At 44.2% G+C, this 19,709-nt stretch overlaps 1 protein-coding gene and 1 pseudogene across 2 annotated transcripts in view; one reads left to right on the plus strand and one right to left on the minus strand.

Annotated features, from left to right (window-relative positions):
- The first annotated feature begins 7,295 nt into the window (after window positions 1-7,295).
- On the plus strand, window positions 7,296-8,084 carry LOC310772617 (leucine-rich repeat-containing protein 3 pseudogene; annotated as a pseudogene). The gene has a single exon. The product of its transcript is annotated as a leucine-rich repeat-containing protein 3 pseudogene (transcript).
- A 6,808-nt stretch (window positions 8,085-14,892) lies between these two features.
- The window catches only part of atp7b (ATPase copper transporting beta), a gene marked incomplete at both ends in the record, with an annotated part of 61,824 nt that continues 57,007 nt past the window's right edge, over window positions 14,893-19,709 (minus strand). Inside the window, 3 exons of the mRNA XM_083633141.1 lie at window positions 14,893-15,166; window positions 16,106-16,208; window positions 19,524-19,641. Of these exons, the coding sequence (XP_083489267.1) occupies window positions 14,893-15,166; window positions 16,106-16,208; window positions 19,524-19,641 (495 nt within the window). The remainder of the gene's footprint in view (window positions 15,167-16,105; window positions 16,209-19,523; window positions 19,642-19,709) is intronic.

Consider the following 19,709-nt stretch of genomic DNA (forward strand, 5'->3'; position numbering starts at 1 on the left):
GTTGTGTACCTGTGTTTGTAGGTGTCATTTTGATATGAATTTGGCTAAAACAGTTTGTGTTTGTTAGTTACAATTATGTTGACAGGAGAGCTGAGCAGGTGGTGACATGAAAGAGAATATACTGAATAATGACATCACAACAGTATAATCCTAATGTTGATTTAAAATGATATATTACTCTAAATATGGCTAAAAAAGGGGGAAAAAACCCTCAAATTCGCCTCCCCTTGCTGGACCTCCCCTATTTCGGAACCCTGGTTACGGCCCTGCCTGCTTCAGTAAGGGTTAAGAATGAACTATCAGCATATTCAGTGTCAGAGAACCTGGTTCAGTAAGGGTTAAGAATGAACTATCAGCATATTCAGTGTCAGAGACGGAGTACTCGGTCCTGGACTCATTCTCGGGACTCGCACTTCCCAGCAAACATTTTCACGTATAACGACCGTCTTCTGTACTTCAAACCACTACGTCTAGTCAAGGTCTAATTATATATCTGGAATGTCCAGGTCATTGCTCTAAACCCTTCTGTTGATCTGGGCAGAGTTGTAGACCTGGAAAAGCGTCCTGAGTTGGCTCAGCTCCATATCATTAAGGGATCCTGGGGAGGAGCCTATAGTAAGGATGGGTTACCAGACAGGATCTTTGCCAGAATTCTGTCAAGATGATGAAGCTAGGGCGTTAAACAAATGACAGCCAAAATGGACAGAGTTGAACTTTGCAAATGGGCGGCCATTTAATCAGCACTCGCTGCATCCAGGTGCTCTTTGCATTAGCGGGATACAGCGAAACGTACGTTTAAAGGTCTTTTGTCATTGTGTATATGAGACAGGCTCTGTATTGAAATTCTCCATCAGGGCAGGACAATTGTGGGCTAATCAAGGTATTATGAAGAATGACAGAGTGGGACACACGGGGCAAGCAATCGGTTACAGAGACAAAGCATGAGGAGAATAAGGTAGTGATTTGTTCCCAAAATGGGGGTTTGGGGTTCCAGGAGGTCCTCCAGAAAAAATGAGGAATAGTTTAATTTCACTATTATTTTATTCATTTATAAGAAGTATACAATACAATACAAATATAAGTGAGAATGGGGCATCTGGGTAATGGGGTGTCTGGGTGTAGAGGTAAAAGCACTCACCTACCACCGCGGTTCAATTCCCGGCAGCGCTTCCGGCTTGGTTAGACCTTCCTATGGACACAATTGGCCACATCTGCAGCTGGAAAGCCGGTGGGGTATGAGTCCTGGCCACTGCACCAGTGCCTCCTCTGGTCGGTCAGGGCACCTGTTCGGGGGGATGGGAACTGGGGGGATAGTGTGATCCCCCCACACGCTACGTCCTGCCAGTGAAGCTCCTCGCTGTCAGGTGAAAAGAAGCATCTGGCGACTGCACATGTATCGGAGGAAGCATGTCTGTAACTCTCCCGACACCGGCAGAGGGGGTGGGTGGAGCAACGACCATCGACCGGGGCAGCAGGGGCAATTGACCAAGTACAATTGAGGAGAAAATGGGAGAAAAATCTGAATAAAAAAAATAAAATAAAAAGGAATGACTGTTCTGATCAAAGGGTTCACTATAACTGCTGTCACCTCTGCACCAACAGTGTAAACAGTTGTCTTGCTCTGGACTGAATCATATCTAACAAAATAAAACTCAGATGAAGCTAATTTTATCGGATATCATGGTTGACTTTATATTAGCCTGGTAAACCAGCCGGTTACGTGAACTCACATTTCATTTGGTTCTGCGAGACCTTCTGGCCCCATCCCCATGGTGGGATCTTAGCAGAAACTGCAAAGCGGACGAGCCAATCAGCGACCCGCCTCGTAGTTGACATCGTGACCAGCCAATCAGGAATGGCACTAGCAAAACAGTAATGGCCGCCTCCTTGCCTGTCCGCCTCGAGGATTAATGTCAGCATTCGTCGAGTTTAAACAGACATAATGTGCAGTTATTGCAGAAATTCTGCAAGAACTGTTTTGCAGAAATTCTGCAAGAACTGCACTGCAGCAGAAATAAACTCAATAACAACAATTAAACAAGTACACAACGTTTAATTGTTGTTATTGAGTCTATTACACGAGTATCGCTGCAACCGCGGAGTTTCTCGGCGGAAAATATGTTTTTGCCGTTCTCCCGAGTGGATTTGAGTTTGACTGGATCAAACGCTGATTGGCTGAAGGAGTTGTCTGTCAAGACAAGTACACCCGCCCAACTTCCGCCCACTGCAGACAGCGTGTGAAAGCTTGGGGCCAGACGGAAACGACGAATGAAATGAAATGTGAGTTCATGTGACCGTCTGGTTTACCACGAACACTACAACACATGCATGCGGCCACAACACACACTCATGCTGACGGTGGCCGGTGAAATATGTCCTCTGCATTTGACCCATCCAGGCTTGTCCTTTCCTCCAGGGGGCAGGCCAGGAGCAGTGGTCGCTTTTTCTTTCCAGCGCCCGGGGACCAACTTCAGATGTTGTCGTCACTGGTTGGATGACGATCTTCTGCATGTTTTTAGTGGGGGGCGTTATGTACGGAGGAACCCCCCGGGGAGAACATGCAAACTCCACACAGAAAGGCCCTTTCGACGAGCTAGCCCACCTGGGCAGTAGGCACTGAAGATATGGGGGGGGTCACAACTCCAGCGCCCACAGCGTCCCAGGCGAGAATCGAACTCAGGACCTTCTAGCTGTGAGGCGACAGCACTACCGACTGCGCCACCGCACCCCAAACAGATTCATGTAACACTACAAAACTTCTGACATATATCAGCCAGTTCACTGACGGACCAAACAGCAGGCTAATGCTGCAGCTCTTCTCATCTAAATATTGTGGTCACTTCTGGCTCCAAGAATGATGATTCAAGAACCAAGATAGTGACGGTCATAATGCAAAACTCGAGGCTTCAAATCTGGAGTCCAGAGGCCAATGGGTGGCTTCACGGTGGCTACATTCATTTTTATGCAGTCTATTATTTATACAATCCAGCGTAACATAGACTTGTTGTTTTTTGCCCTCCCCCAAACCCCCTTCCCCCGGGATCTTGCCAATATGCTGAGGTGAGAGAAGTTCCATCCACACAAGAATATTGACACACAATTGATGTGGGCATTTCATCCAGTAATGGGACAGCGCTGCATTAAACTCTGCAAAATCACTTTATTCCTTTTAGGGAACTGCAGCGTACATGTGGTGCTGAACAGAGAGTTATAGGCTACTTTATGTTTTGTTTGTTGTTGTTTTTATGCCTCCGCCAGCGATAGCCAGGCAGGAGGCATTATGGTTTCGGGTTGTCCATCCGTCCATCCGATCTCACACGATCTCAGAACACCTTGACGGATTTAATCAAATTTGCCTCAAACGTCGACTTGGACTGAAGGATGAACTGATTAGATTTTGGTGGTCAAAGGTCAAGGTCACTGTGTCCTCTCGAACGCCATTCTAAGCTCGTTAACGCGATATCTCAGGAACGCCTTAACGAAAGTTCTTCTAATTTGCCTCAAACGTCCACTTGGACTCAAGGATGAACTGATTAGATTTTGGTGGTCAAAGGTCAAAGTTCAAGGTTACTGTGACCTCACGCCCGCTCATTCCATGCTCATTAACACAATATCTCAGGAAAGCCTCAACAGAATTTAATCAAATTTGGCTCAAACGTCCACTTGGACTCAAGGATGAACTGATTACATTTTGGTGGTCAAAGGTCAAACGTCAAGGTCACTGTAACCTCACAAACGCCATTTTCAAGCTCGGTAATGCCATATCTCAGTAACGCCTTGACGGAATTTCTTCACATTTGGCTCAAACGTCAAAGTCTGGACAGACATGGATGTCGACTGCTCACTTGTTGGTGGAGGCATATCAAGGGTGCAGTCGTTCTAGTTTTAATTTATCTCCTGTGGTATTTATTGCTATATCACTACGCCTATAATCATTTTACATTGATTTATAGTTTGTCTATGGTGCTACTTAGTGAGTGTAATATAGATATAAGGTATTATTATTATTATTAATAATAATATTAACATTATTCTGATTTTATAATGACTATCATTAGTACTGTAATAGTAGTAGTAGTAGTAGTATATTTTGCAAAGGCTATTGCATTGCTGATCATAAAAGCAGTATGACTCGCATCACCGACTGAAGGTCTGTTCACTTTTCAATTGTCCATCCTATTATACTGTATGTAGCAGTGTGTTTTCCCCCGGTATTACACGCCTGCAGTGGCTTTTTACCTTTTTACGCAAGGCTGGTGAAGTAATGGAATATGGGACTTGGGACCACAGCTGCGCATCTTCACTGCTGCGCCTCTGCGCACGTACAGCCAGATACACCGACAGCAGATACAGAACTGCTTCTGCTACTGCTGCTGCAAACCAATAAGGGGATTTTTGACTGTGCTCTTCGCAGATGGCGTGAATGTGTGCTCATTGAAACAATGGAAAAGTAATTTGGTTTCTTTTTCTCTCCTCCATTTGTGGAAAAAGCTCTCCCGTGAATTTGGATCTAAACCAGTCAGTGCCAGGTAGGTGATGGGTAAGCTAAAATACATTCCTTTAGCCCACCTAAACTCACTTCGATTTAATTTGCTAAACAGCGATCACCCAACAGTCTTTTTTATCTTAATGGGGTAATCATAGGAAGTATGAATGTTACCATGTAAATGAGTGTTTCAAGGAAAAAGCATAAAAAGTGTCAATAAGTCCGCACTTATTGACAAAAGCTAATTGATTTTTGTTTCCGTTAGTGGTTGTTTGCCTTAAGATTATCACAGATTATATATATATATATATAAATATATATATATATATATATATATACATCTCTCTCTCTTTCACACACACACACACACACACACACACACACACACACACACACACACACACACACACACACACACACACACACACACACACTATTATAGGCTACTTCAATATTGGGGGGATGTATCCTTTATCTCACCCTCTTGCATCTTTGCTTTCGTCATGACACTATACAAGAAGGAACATAAATTCATTACATGGAATAACAATTGCTACAATTTCACGTCACTCCATCCGTGGCTGTACCCCATTTAGCCACAACCCAGGGATGCCTGCCCCCGCCGTTGCCACACGCCGCACGTGGTCCAGGGCCGAATTTGCCCTTATTATTATTATGACAATTCACTGGAAAGTTGATCTCTTGCATATTAATCAGTGACTCCCCTTGTTTAATAGCTTTTAATTTGTAAACAACATGTTCACAAATGGCGTGCCATTATTATGATAATCTCGAACTTAATTGACCCAGGATTATTCTGAATAAGGCAAATTAATAGGCATTATAAAATTACATGACCAACCATAGAGACAGTCCGCATGTCTGGGAACGCCCATACAGGCTCTAGGAACGCCCACAATAGACGCTGGGTTAGCTGGCTCAGCCTGGCTGGGGGCGTGGTCAGGGTGGGGTAAAAACCCCCATTCTATCCATTCAGCAAAGTTAGAATTTAGCTGATAGCCCAGCCCAGGCAGACACGATCGGGGATTTAACCACCGCAGTAAACGCACATCTGAGCAGACGTCTTGTGTTCTGCTCTAGAACCCCCAAATCTGTAGTTTAGAGCCGCAGCACCGTCTTTTGGTGAGTCAGCCCATGAGATATATCGGCGGTTTTACCCCACTTGCGCGCCAGCCGTTTAACATTTTGTGGGCGTTCCCAGACATGCGAACTGTCTCTATAGAATAAAAGAATAATTAGAAATATCAGAATAATTCATAAAAGCATGTGGAGCCTCATGAAAGCAGAGTACAGTGGTATTGCATATCACCTTCCTTTCACCTGCAGTATGAACATAGTCACTCTTTTAACAAGTGCATGGCTTTAGTTAGAAAATAACTTCATCAATATTCCAGTGAGTTGCATGTTCATGTCAGGTACCAGAAGGTATCACAATTTTAAGGAGTGAAGGACCCAGACAAATTTAAAAGAAACCAACTCGTAAATATTAAAGGAGAATTAAGATTTTTTACAAACTGGACCTTATTTCCAGGTGGATTTATGTTTTACAACTCACCCTGAACAGAAATCTCTGAAAACAATTCAGTATAAAGCTAGAACACATTGCACAATGGACTGGAGCCGTAGGGGCACCGGCTAAGCGTGTATTTTACGTCTTGTAAATAGCTTATTTTCTGCCATGCACCGGCTCATATCCTTATTATATGATACTGGCATAAATGTGAGTCACTCTATTTACCTCTCTCAGCCTGCTGTCTGGTATTTTCCACATCTGGGGTCTGTGTAACCAAGTCCCATGCTAGTCTCACATCATGTTGAGAGCTCAGCTGCAGTGGATCAAGCCGCCATGTTTGGCGTGGAGTAAACACCGTGGATATTTATCTGATTTTGAGAATATGGACGATGCATTTGAATTTGATGGCCGCCTGTATTTATTTGAGCCAGACTAACGTCATATGGATTACAAACTGAGTAGCGGGGGGAACGGGAGCTTCTATCTCTACCAATGTGACAGACAGCAGACAGAGACAGAGTGAACATGCTGTCTGCAGCAAGGTAAATACAGCATTCATTTTCTCATTGTCTCTATGTTATAATAAGGATATGAGCTGGTGCGTCGCAGAAGATAGGCTATTTATTTGCAGGATGCAAATACACGCTTAAGTGCCCCTAAGCCCTAAGGTCTCTGTTCCAGGCCACTGCACGGCACGTTCTAGCTTTATACTGGATCGTTTTCCGAAATTTCTGTTCATGGTGAGTTGTAAAACATAAATCCAGCTGGAAATAAGGTCCAGGTTGTTAGAGTGAATTAACTTGAACTTTGTGGAAAGCGTTGACAGCTATCTATCTTTCTCACACACAGATGTCTTGCCATCATGGCAGAAGATATACCCCCCTCCCTGGATACACAGTTATGACTTGTTCTGTCAAAAACAAAATTTGCGAGGCAGCTGGATTTGTGCGAGATCATGAGATCACAATTACATGAAACCCATCTGGCAGTGTTGGAGTATCAAAAACGGCCTTTCCTTCTTCAATGGATTATTTCAGCTATATTCTACTTTAACATTCCTCAGTATGCAAGCCTTTAGCCACTTAGTCCATTTCTCTTGGATGAGTGCATGGCTGTCCATAACTGTCAAGGTACATGAAGAATTGCGGGACTAATAAAGTTTTTTTGAATAAAGTTTTTTTTTTATTATTGAAATTGAATGATAATGTGTAAGTCTGCAGCTGAACAAAGAAAAGTGTCCTGAAAATGAAACTTTAGCCATCAATGCCCAGACTAATGGGGGCCTCTCAAAGGCCATCCATAAAACGTCCTTCCCGTGGTTCTCTTTACTTTGTGGGAACATTGTGGCTTCTGTCAATGATGATGATTGCAGCGTCCACTTGCCCCAAGAGCTGCCACTGTATGGATCGGAATGGCATGGTGGTGCAGTGCACTTCACGCAACTTGGAGAATGTCCCACCAAATTTGCCCAAGGACACGGTTATACTCCTCCTCTCATCTAACCAGATCAGACACATTCCCAAGAAGGCCTTCAAAGGCCTCCATCGCCTCAGGGAGCTGGACCTATCTCATAACTCCATCGAGAGTGTGGATGCCCATGCCTTTGAAGGAATGTTGGAGGGGCTGCGGACCGTGGACCTTTCTAACAACCACCTCAGTACCCTGCCCAAGGACACCTTTTCCAAGGTCCACGCCCGCATCCGCCTGTCCAACAACCCCTGGCACTGCGAGTGCTCTTTGCAGGAGATGCTGAGGGAGCTGAGACTGGACCCTGAGACGGTGAACGAGGTGAACTGCTATACGTCGGTGCAGGAGGAGTACGTGGGCCAACCGGTGATCCAGGTCCTGGACTCCGGGATCAACTTTTGCAATTTCCACCAGAGGACCACAGATGTGGCCATGTTTGTGGCCATGTTCAGCTGGTTCTCAATGGTGATAGTGTACATTATTTACTACATCAGGCACAACCAGGAGGATGCCAGGAGGCATATGGAGTACCTCAAGTCTCTGCCCAGCACCTTTCACATCAGCATGGACTATGACACAGCCAGCAGTGTGTTCTAGACTGTATAGAGTTTGTGTGTATGTTTAATGGTGCAATGTGTACGATTTTGCTAGAATTGACTTTTAAAACATTCAAAAATGAACTAAGATTATCATACGATCTTGAGAAACAATCATTTTGACATTATGTCAAACACGTCTATGTTGCAGTCAGAGATACCTACTGAAATTAGCACCAATAGAGTACCGCAGGGATGACGTATTTTTGTAGTCGCAACACAGAAGTCCTGGACTTCCAGGTGAAAGTGGTCCTCATGTGTGAAGATTATCCTGCTGAACACAGGTTCGCGTTTGAATAAGCTTGCGTTAACCACAGACCTTATTTTAAGCATCTCGCCAAAAACCCATTGAAAAGTCCCATAAGTAGAAAAAGTGAAGAACCCGGAAGTGTTAGCATCCATGTTTTCCGGACTCAGTTCCTGCAGTACTCATACTCACACTCTCCTGTAATATCGCTCCTACCTCAAGAGGAGGTAGTGAGTCACTACCGCACTGTACTGTAGCTTTGAGTCTGCCTCAGTGCAGGAAGAAGACGTAGAGCAAGGTAGAGCTGGAGAGAGATTCCCAAGACATTTTTGGGCGAATAAACTACCAAATGGACCCTACTTGACTTAGAAAGCTTGAATAATCCACTAACTAACAAGCTAGGTTAGACCACCCAAATCAGGGTTTTTACTTTACTATAGGTCCTAGAATATAGCACTAATGGTGCTAGCCTTCCGGACAAAAAATAAATGAACAAGGCTAGGTTGAAACCTAGCATATGGCCGGCGTGGGAAAGCGTTGATGAGCCTGTTGTCAGCCAACGGGGCTGGTCGGTTAGAAATTGTACCAGCCATGCACATTTGTTTACCAGGCAGGCATATTTTGTTACCCCACGTTTGTGTGTCTGTCTAACAACTAATTAATGGCCAATGGGGGGCGGAGTTTACTATGAGGACAAAATGTGAAAATGGAAAAGACTGAAACCCAATTGCTCTAAAAATGGCCTACTTCCACCAATACAATGTGATGACAAAAAATTATCCAATAGTAACTCCAAATAGGTTGAAGGCAAGAGTGGATAAGCATCATGCCATCAGGTGAGCACAGAATCCCTCTCCCTTATAAGGCAATTATCCAGCAATACACTCCACACATCCACACAACAGCATCAATACAACACAGTTCAGAAACAAGTGCCACCCACGTAGTCCAAAGAAAACACCATCAATTGTCAAATTCAGACACTTTTCAGTGAAAGGCGAACGGGCACTGCAAAACAAGCATTGACGAGCAGGCGAATGGCAGACGAGTCCACCGCATTAGGCCGAATTCAGACCCCGTCCCCTCGGAGATTCCAGGCCGCCAGGCTCACACAAACGCAGCTGGCTTATCTCCTCGAAATGGAGAAAATGGCTGCCTATTGCATGTAACTTGGCAGAATTTCTAGCCCATAACTTGGGCAATTGTATGTAACATACAAAATAAATACGGTAATGTCTAAGAATGCAAAGAAATGCAACTGGCTCATTAAAATCGCATTCCAGGACGTTAGTTAACGTAGTTAAGGGCTGCCTGTGGCTCTCACTCGCATAGCACCACAACACGCTGAATCCCACTCGATTTGGGGGCGGAACACGGCAGGATTGGCCAAAGCCAAAACGGCTTGTAAATCCGTGACAGAATCCATGACAGAATGAGAGGACAATGCCAAATAATGAGGCCGTCTCACGCCGGCCTAAAAATCTGGTCTGCCTTTTTGGGGGTCCAAATATAGCTGAATCGCTTGGTTTCACCAAGTAACTCTTTATAAGGATTTTTCAAAATGTCTATGGAAAAATGAATGGGGAATGAAATCCTTAACTGTAGGTCCCATTCCATGCCAAACCAGGAAGAGGGTGTGACTTTGGCACTCTATATGGATACATATATACACTCTATGGAGGGTGGCAGGAGGTGAAATGCTGCCCCCTTTTGGTTTGGATCATATGGCCAAATATTACACATTGTACCTTTTAGTGTCTGTATGTGTAAAGATGTAAAGATGAACATGTACCAATGGATATAGATTAAAGTGTATCATGAATATAGATGAGTGTACCAATGAATACAGCAGACATGGAACACTGATACAGTAAGTGACAGCTTTGTAGTCAGTGATACACCTCTGTGCTCCATAATCCACTGTACAAGGCACACAGATATTTGGAATAGGCACAATAATTTAAAACATCACCATCAAGTACATAAAAAGTGCATAAAAGTGGTACAGTAGCAAACAACAAACAGCCTCTTTTGAGCTACAAGAAAACTAGGTGGTAGATCATCATTTTTCATTGTGTAATGTATCTTAAGGGGGGAAAAAAGCCCAAGAAGTTTTGCATATCATCGTGCGGTTTAGGAGTGAAGGCAAATTAATGCGGTGTGTCGGGTGTTCATGGTGTTCACGGCAACTCCGCAGAGTTACATTTTTTGAGAGGAGCGCGGAGCTCCGTGAAGACCCTCCACAGACCCCCTGGATTGCTGCACAGACCATTGCACAAACAATTTTACAATAGGCCTTTTTCACAGCAGCCATTTTGTGTCTAAAAAGCAGGAAGAAGAGGTGTACCAAAACATTAATTAGGGTTTCCAATTTCCAGTCTATTTAGGTGTTCCAGTGATGGGGCCCTAATTAGAGAGTTGGTTGCACATGTGTTTAGCCTGCCTTTTAGACACAAAATGGCAGCTATGAAAAAGGCCCATAGAGTTAGTGTTAGGGTGATGCAAATGCCATGCAGGAGTGGAAGAGGCAGTGAGCAATGTGATGTCTGTAACATTGGTGCATCTCATAACCTGCGGGCACAATAGGGGGGCATCGGATTAGCGGCCTATCGGCATTGCGGGTTGTCGGCATATAGACCCGGCACCTCCTGGAGGAACCTTTAACAGCTGAATTTAGACAATAGGATACTGGAGGAACCTTTAATAACTCAAAACTGGTTCCTGGAGGAACCTTATTAAAAAGGGTTCTTGGGAGGAACCTCTTGGAGGGTTTTTCTCTCAATCATTCTGGAAAGATGGCTGCCGACTTGGTGGGCAGTCCCCACTTACACAAGTTAAGTGTCTCAGTGAAAGAAAGAAAAAATAACATGTTTTGGCAATATTTTGAATATTAATACTTGTGAATCATATGTATGCCAAATTTACCCAAACACCATAAATATTCGTCAAAGGTCTGACGTCATGTTTTACCAGATGTTAACTTAACCTTCACAACTTCAAAGTCTGTAACACTTGTTAAGTCTTGATCCAGTCCTATCATATTTGTTATCATTTTGTCTAGGGGTGGACTGGATTAGACTCAGCACGCTGAAATACGGACCATTATATAGGCTGGAATTGTCAAAGAGAGAATAGTGCACTCACCAAGCTAGCTGGCTGCTTCCGGCTTGGGGACCTCTTCTCCCGGCCAGCTCTGCTTTGCTGGTTTGCAGGAGGCATCCACGATTGCCTGTTGCCATCAGGTGGTTCCAAAAGTGGATCAAAACAATAATATCTAAAACAGTGCTCCTATAATAAACCCTAACCTTGGCTGGAAACAAGCGGTCTTCCCCCGCTACGATCTTCTTCTGTGTGAAACAACTGAGCCTCTCATCTGGCATGAGGCTTTTCAATGGGCTTTCAGAGCTCTCCTGCACGCCCTGACGGCGGCCATCTTATAGACCAGTCTGGCACCCCCAAAATAGACACAAGGGCCCCACCCACAATTGTACACTAAGGGCCCTATCTTCGCAACGGCGGTAATTTTGCGTTAGCGCCAGTTTTGCGCTGGAATAGCGCCACGCAAAACCCTAATTGTGGGTGTGTCGGCCCGCTGCCCTTTGCGTCATCTCGGCGCAAACCTCCATAGGCGTGTTTATGCCCACACAAGTGTGAGATCACTCCCCTTAAAAGCCACAGCGTCACCGCCATCACGTCTGTGACAGCTGCTTCTTTCTTGCTGAGTGCAAGCAGAGAAACAGAGTGAGAGAGAGAGATAAAAGAGAGAGGGGGAGAGAGAGAGAGAGGGTGGGGGAGAGAACGAGAGAGGGAAGAGAGGGAGAGAATTGGAGGATGAACCAGTTCGGATTCGTAACGAAAATTGATGCTGATGGAACAATCAATTTGAAACACAAAGGGCCGCCGCGCAATTACGCAGTGAATAGCCCCATGTCCCAAAGCGTGGCTTACTGTAATTAGATGTTTCGTTCATATAGGCTATAACATACACATCTAAAAATATTTGTTTCTTTAATAGGATAGGAATGTGTGAGATTTTAATTCTAGCCTATTTCAATAGCCTATGTCAGAACTGTCCACTCTGGTTAAGCCATTGACTGCCATGCGCGCTGTGGAGAAGCTGGTCTTGCATGCGTGCAATTGCAGGGAAAGAGGTTACTGTACTGGCCGGACAGGTGTTGTGCCAAAAAGTGATTTGCGTTTTGAATTGGATTAGGGGAATGAGGGTCTGGCGGGGCGGGAGTCTGTGTGTAGCCTGGGGAGGGGTGCTTAAGCGTGGGGTGCGCAGGTTCGGCTAGTGGGCCGGGTGCTGGAGGGGGGTCGTCCCCGGAGAAGGTGGGAGCTGGGCTGGGTAGGCAGGCTGGGTGGTGGGGGTGGGTCAGTGCCCTGGGTGTTTTGGGCCGGCCATGGGGCTCACAGGGTGGGGAGAGGCAGCGCTGTGTGCGGTCCCACGGAGCGAAATCAGTTTCTGGCAGCAAATCACTTTTTGGCACAACACCGTCACAAATTTCTCAAAAGCAATCTACTGTTACCTCACACCACAGACCTGTATGGTCGGGAATTATGTAGCCTAATAAAACCATGACAAACAAATTCTCATTTTTAAATCAAGGTGTGTTTTTTCTGCAATGTAGGCTATAGTTGAAAATCAATGTGGCATTCTGAGGAGAGAAGAGGGGAGGAGCGAGGTGTGCAGGAGCGAGGTGTTGGGAGAGTGACATCCATGCCGTGCGTAATGTATCCAAGTGAGGATTTCCTGCACTGCGCGGAGAATACTGTTTGCGCTCAGGCGTACCCCTGGCGTAGTGGTTTTTTTTGCGCCAAGACCTGCTATTTGGTGGCGTTAAAATTGAGAGCACCCAAGGCCACCCAAACACATTTGCGCTGGAATGCCTATTTTGGCACGGGCAACGCCCAAACCTCTGTTTCCGCTCGGAACATAGCGACGGTATCTTCGCCAGAGCGCAAAATTACACTTGCGGGAGGCAGATGATAGGCTAGAGGCCCACGGACACGCCTGGGCCACGCCTACACCTGTGTCTGCGCTTAGATCCCAGCGCAAAACTGGATGGTGGAGGCAGACGATAGCTTAAGACGCAGGAAAGATAGCAATAAGAGGCGCGCAAACGGCAGCGCAAACGATAGCGCCGTACGAAGATAGGGTCCTAAATCTCTTATCATAGACAAAACCAGCCATTATCAATAAGAATGAATATTATGATATCTATACGTGAAGTGCGAAAGGTGAACCGTCACATGCCCCCTCCCTTATAAAAGAGAAAACACAACAAAAACCTTTGCTGTATAATATTAACATTTAACATAATTTACATATACACATAAAAAATAAATTAACGAGTTTACTCCTTAATTTTTGTTTTGCTTTTTACTCTGCTGCTTTTCTCCACTCATAATATTCATCAAAACTACACAACAGTGTTACATTATTAGATTTATCATACATCATAGTAGAAATCCTTTGAGGAATTTCCTAGGTTTCAAAATAACCCACAAATTCTCCTTTACAGTGAGAATCACTTTAACCAGAACTTTTATTTTTGTTTAGACTAGTTCCAATTTACTCATTTCCTCCATAAATATTTCGACATGTTATCTCATCCTGCAGACCAACAATCGGCAATGATTGCATTCTTATGCACACTGGGCTTGGCCTCATTTGGTATCAGGCAATCATTTTCATTCATTCCTTCCAAGACATTTCTCCCTAAAACTGGGTCAGGATCAATGACATGAACGTCCTCCTGTGCCACTGTCAAATACCCTGGGTGCTCATCTAGCTCAGTGTCTGCGAGCTCAAGCAGATGGTCATCAGGCCTGACACTCACAATTTGTCAGTTCTCCCATCGGGAGGTTTCAAAGAGTAATCCAGTCTCACTTTGGTAAAACTTGGATCCCCTGGATCAAACACGAACGAGGCGCTCTCTACAGACGCAACCCTTTTCATGCCGTCCTCTGCCACACTTAGATTTAACTCTGCATGGTCTGTGTGGTGATGACAAGATATTTCACTTGACCTCACTTTCTCCTCACTCCTGAGGTGATGGTTTCCTTCATGACAGCTTCACTACACCACATTGACTTCAACTCTGGCGAAACATCACATGACTTCATCTGACACTCATCTGTTTCGACCTCAACCTCAACCACAGGCACGATAACAGATGAGAGTTTCTCATCACTAAGGTGCTGTACTTCCGAAGGTGCTGTACTTCCGAGCTCGAACACAGACTGACGTCTGACCTTTAAGTCTTGCATGCTCTGCATCTCTGTCTCCACTTCCTGCGAATCAACAGAACTACTGGTGATGTTTTTTTTTTCTTTCTGTTCTTTCCTGTGTCTGCGATATTATTATCGTTCTATAAAAATTGAAAATAAAATATTTACATATCTAACAATCAGCTCGTGTGATTTGGCTTCACTGAATTCATAAACATGAGAAGCAGGCAAAAACTGTGTAGTGTCCAACCAGATGAGGTGTTTATAAAAAAAAAAAGTAAAGCCAACCTATGCAAACAGCACAAATAGGTCAGGCCTTTTCCCTTTGCTAAACAGTGAGCTCCTCTGCAGTCTGGTGGTCCAGGAGCATGTAGCGGTCGTGCTCCTGGACAGAGTTAATGGACGGACCTTGGCTGGCCGTGCGACCAGAGAGAGCCGGCGGGGTGGCGCCTTGGCCCAGGTGCTCTCGGGCTCGGTGCAGGGGCGTCGGGCTGCGCCGCCGGCCGTCCAGCCCCAGGTGGATGCTGATCTGGGAGGAGCGCAGGCTCCTCAGCTGGCCCCGTGCCCGCAACTCATACAGCTCCGGTGACGTCTTCTTGTACCTAGATGGGACGGTCAGCTTTTATATTTCCATCTGTGTTTAAAGGATCACTTGGCCACTTTTCAACCAGCTTTGTATCATAAAATTGTCAGTACTATTATGGAAAAGAACAATGTTGACTGACTTGGTGTGAATTGACAAAAGGTTTGAACATGGCATGGGTCAAGTAACCCTGGTCAAACCCTGGTCGCTGGTATGAAAGGGGTATAACAGGGTATATGCAGGAATGCTGAAGTTAAATCCAATACGTTTTAAGAGTTTTCAATATATTTTAAGACCTCAACATGACACCTTTGTCACATCAGCAACACACCTTTAACTTACATTTACATTGATTTTGAGATTGCAAAACTAAACAGTCTTAGTTTGCGATATGGACCACTGTAAGCTTATTAATACAACATAATTCTGATAGGCCGGGAGGGAACAAAGCTCAAAAGAATAAATTGAGGCTCCCTTCTCACAATAGCAGAACGAACAGGTAGAGCGAGGGCAGATTGTCCACGACTTAATCGATGAATTAGTCATTAATTGATCGTGGAGGGCATCATTCTCTCGAATGGATACAAAAATAAAAAGTGCTAAAATGGGTAGCCAATACTGTATGTGGGCGGCCCACCCACATACAGTAAACACTGAAGTGACTAACCCAATGGCAATGTGTATTAAAAGTAAGAACAGTAAATAACACACAATAAAAAACACTGAATAAAGGAGGAGCAAAACAGGGGCAAAATAAATAAATTGACGCAGCCTTTTAGCACAGAAACAAAAGCAGACAAATAGGCTATTCACATTTTAAAAAATAGCTACTAAATTGGTGTCTAAGTTTTTTCGTAAATCATTTTAAGGGTCTTCATTTTCACTAAATTGATTTAGTATCTTTTAATACTTTCTAAGATGTCTCCCATAGCCCTGTATGAGGTTGATATGGACTCACATTCTCAGCAGTAAGGAAGAAAGCACCACTGAGACGGAGGAGGCAGCCATCGCCGCTGAAGCCATCCACGGCTGCAGCACCAGGCCGACGGGCATAAACACACCTAGGATGACCAGGGAACATAAACACACCTATAGGATGACCTAGCCTGGGTGAACCCAGCCTTCAACGTGACATCACATACTATGTCTACATGACTGATAGTACTGTACATGGAGGTCACGTGGAGGCTGGGTTTACCCAGGCTACAGATGACCAGGGAACAGGACTGTGCTTTCAGAACACTCACTGCAAACATTCTGCAGACTCAAGAACAAACTGTCCATCCTTTATTCCAGAGGTGACCAAATAAATAAATGTTGGTGTGAAATTACATTACATTCATAATTATTATATTTTATAGACCATTTACATTCTGAATCTAAAAGAAACTTTCAAAATAATAAAACACAATATCTAAATCCTAAATAAAAAATAAAACCAGAGTCAATAAATAAAGGCTGAATAATGCAATGACTGCAAATTTGCTTTTTCACTGTGATCTACAGGGTGCCAATATAAACATATTTCCATTCAACATGCTTGTGGTTTCAAATCACTTTATCTGTTCCACATGTCTGTTTGATTTTTAGAATAGTTTGCTGGAACAGTCCAGCACACTAAAATGTCCTTTCAAAAGTTTTGTCATCTGGATGTGCACCAACGGACATTTCAGCCAAAAGGCCTTCTTCAGCATTGTGCTGTGCAAGGTGGAAATGTTGTCTACTGTATATACATTCACACCGGAAGTACATTCAATTATTCAATAAAGACTTTTACAAAAAGCACAATGAATGACCACCGGTAGGTCCAACAGCTTCAATACCCCGGAACATGAGGGAGCACACATCATGGCACACTGAGTTAGAATTCGGAGCTTATTGACAGATCGTCTGTGGTGCCAACGACCCTCCGGGTTATGGGATAGGTGAAGGTGAATAGCTTGTCCATTGTCCAACAAGTTTTCTCAATTAATTTCCATCTTTGCGATGTGATAAAAGTTTCTCAGTGAGTTATAGTTGATTGCCTCACTGAATTATCTGCTAATACCCAATTTTAGCAGCAGAATTTGATGTCCTGGCGTCGCAAGGCTGTGCGTAATGACATATCCAAAAGGAATTTTACTCTGCACTGCGCAGCACGGAGATTATGGTGCGCTGAAGCGCAGCGGGGTCTTTAGCACTTAAGAGGTGCTTTTAAAAGCTCTTAGCGCAAAGTAATTGCGCGCTGCTGACCGATAGGATAATGCCATCTAACCCCACATTTTTGTGCTGAAACGCCTGGTTTGGCATGTGGCACGCCTATGTCCAGTACAATTATAACAGGCATGCGCTTCTGCACGGCCCCAATTTGCATTGCGCGCGGCATTAAACGAGCGCAAATGCTAAATTACCGCTTTTGCAAAAGAAAAACTTGGGTTTTTGATATAGGAATTTTTTATATAGAGATGTTCTTGGTGCAGTGTGAGATAATGAAGTATTTTTGACTGTGGGCTATCATTTTTTTATGCTTTTCTTTGTCATATTGTACCTTTGATGTAATTTTCTATGATAAGGGAATTATTTGTAAACACAATACTTTCTTTTTGTAACAGTGTTTTATGCCCTTTTCTCCTACCAGTGGTCATTCATTGTGCTTTTTGTAAAATACTTTATTGAATAATTGAATGTACGTCCGGTATGAATGTATATAGATGACATTTCCGCCTTACGCCTTTTTTTTTTTTTTTTTACTTTTGAAAGGACATTTTAGTGTGCTGGGATGTTCTCTTTTATAATCAGTCTATTTTGGCCCTGCACCTTGTTTTCTCGCTGGATTGAGTGTGCTCGCTATTGGGGAGAATAGATATTATAGAATAAACTATAACTTCCAGATGAGTGTTGCTTACCTGCCTAAGTAGCTGGTAGAACAGACAAACTTACCAGCCAGAACCAAATTTGACCAGCATTTGGGTTGTGGCCTGATCACTGAAATGAAGTTCTGCTATCTTGGTAATAGATTAGAGTATATTGTTCTTCCTTTTCAAAGAACTGAGGAATATTGACACACAGACATAGCCCCCTATCGTTGCATCGGCCTAGTTTCTACGCCGAGCGCCTGGCGCAGTGGGCGTGGACCAGCGCACTTGATATCTTGGTCTTGGCGCTAGACGCAGCTTCAACCATTACAACCACGCCTTTTAAGCGTAAAATTATGCACCTTCAGTTCATTGGATAAGTGCAATAAACGAAAAGCCAAGCGCTCTGCCCCCCCCCCTCCCTTCATCCAGTCTTGTCTGTCTCCATTATATGCTATTATTCCATATTATTATGCTTCTCAAACCAATCTAACTGCAGTTTAAATACTGCAAGCATGTAAATACGCTACACTATAGCAAGATCAAAGTGGAAATAATGTTCTAAATGCATCAGCTAGAAAAATATAGCCTATTAGATTGGTGAAAGTTTGTCCAGAAAGATATCATTTTCTCTCGCCTGCTGCAGGAAGGATGATGCACATAAATATAGCCTACATTATGTAAAGTCATTGCATAAATGTGTTTTTATTGTAAAACTAAATGTGGAGTAGGGCCAAGTTATTGGAGCGGACATCACAGTATAGCAGATGACAGTAGAAGCTTCCGAAGCGCGTTCCGCTGTCACTTATCTAAATCACGTTAAATCGACAAGGGATATTTATAGCCCCAGTAGGACATATATGTTTCACATAGGGTGGTGTTTTCATTTCGATGTTTTATTTGGTCCAATATTGAAATGTTCTACAATTGGAGGTTGTCTTACCATTACACATTATTTAGATCCTCCCTTAATATAGGTTTTCGGCTCATTTGGTTTCTATTTAGTAGCGAAATGGAGAAGCACAATGCATGTTGGGACATTCACATTGCAGTGAACTTACAGCTTATTTTTTCTATGGGACTCTGAGCGAGGGAGTCAGAGACAGTCGGTATTGTGCCTGGCAGACTGAGGAGAGAGGGAGAGAGTGACACAGAGAAGGGTGACAGAGGAGAGAGCCAGAGGGGAGGGAGAGAGCCAGAGGGGAGCGCTCCGCGCAACTGGCGCACTCTGAATAGGCCTGGTTTTCAAAAGCGCAAAGCGCTAAATGTACGCCAGGTCGGAAGATAGCAGTACGCCGGTATTTAGCGCCGACACGCCCACTCTGGCCCATTCTGGGACTGCGCCACGCCCATTCGGCCTAAAGCGCATTTGGCAGCGTAAAGCCATATTGATCGTCCCAAAAAAAACTATCGTCCCAAAACAGGCGCAAGGCACGTTTTTTTGCGTTTAAGGCCCGTATTAGTGCCGAAGGCCTGTGGGAGAATAGGGCCCCGTATTTCTACAAGGGAAGGTTGAGTTATAAATCAGCAAACTGTGCTTACCTGCAGCGATGGGTATTCCCACGAGATTGTAGATGAGAGCGAAGACAAAGTTGATTCTTATCCTCCGCACGGTCTTCTTTGATAGCTCAATACTCGCCACCACATCCAGCAGGTCGTTCTACAGTAAGACAGTGTGAAACACTTTAAAATAAGTATTATACAGTAGGCCGGTGTGCTCATTTAAAC

Source organism: Poromitra crassiceps, assembly GCF_964638095.1.
Source record: "Poromitra crassiceps genome assembly, chromosome: 3".
Classification (NCBI taxonomy): domain Eukaryota; kingdom Metazoa; phylum Chordata; class Actinopteri; order Beryciformes; family Melamphaidae; genus Poromitra; species Poromitra crassiceps.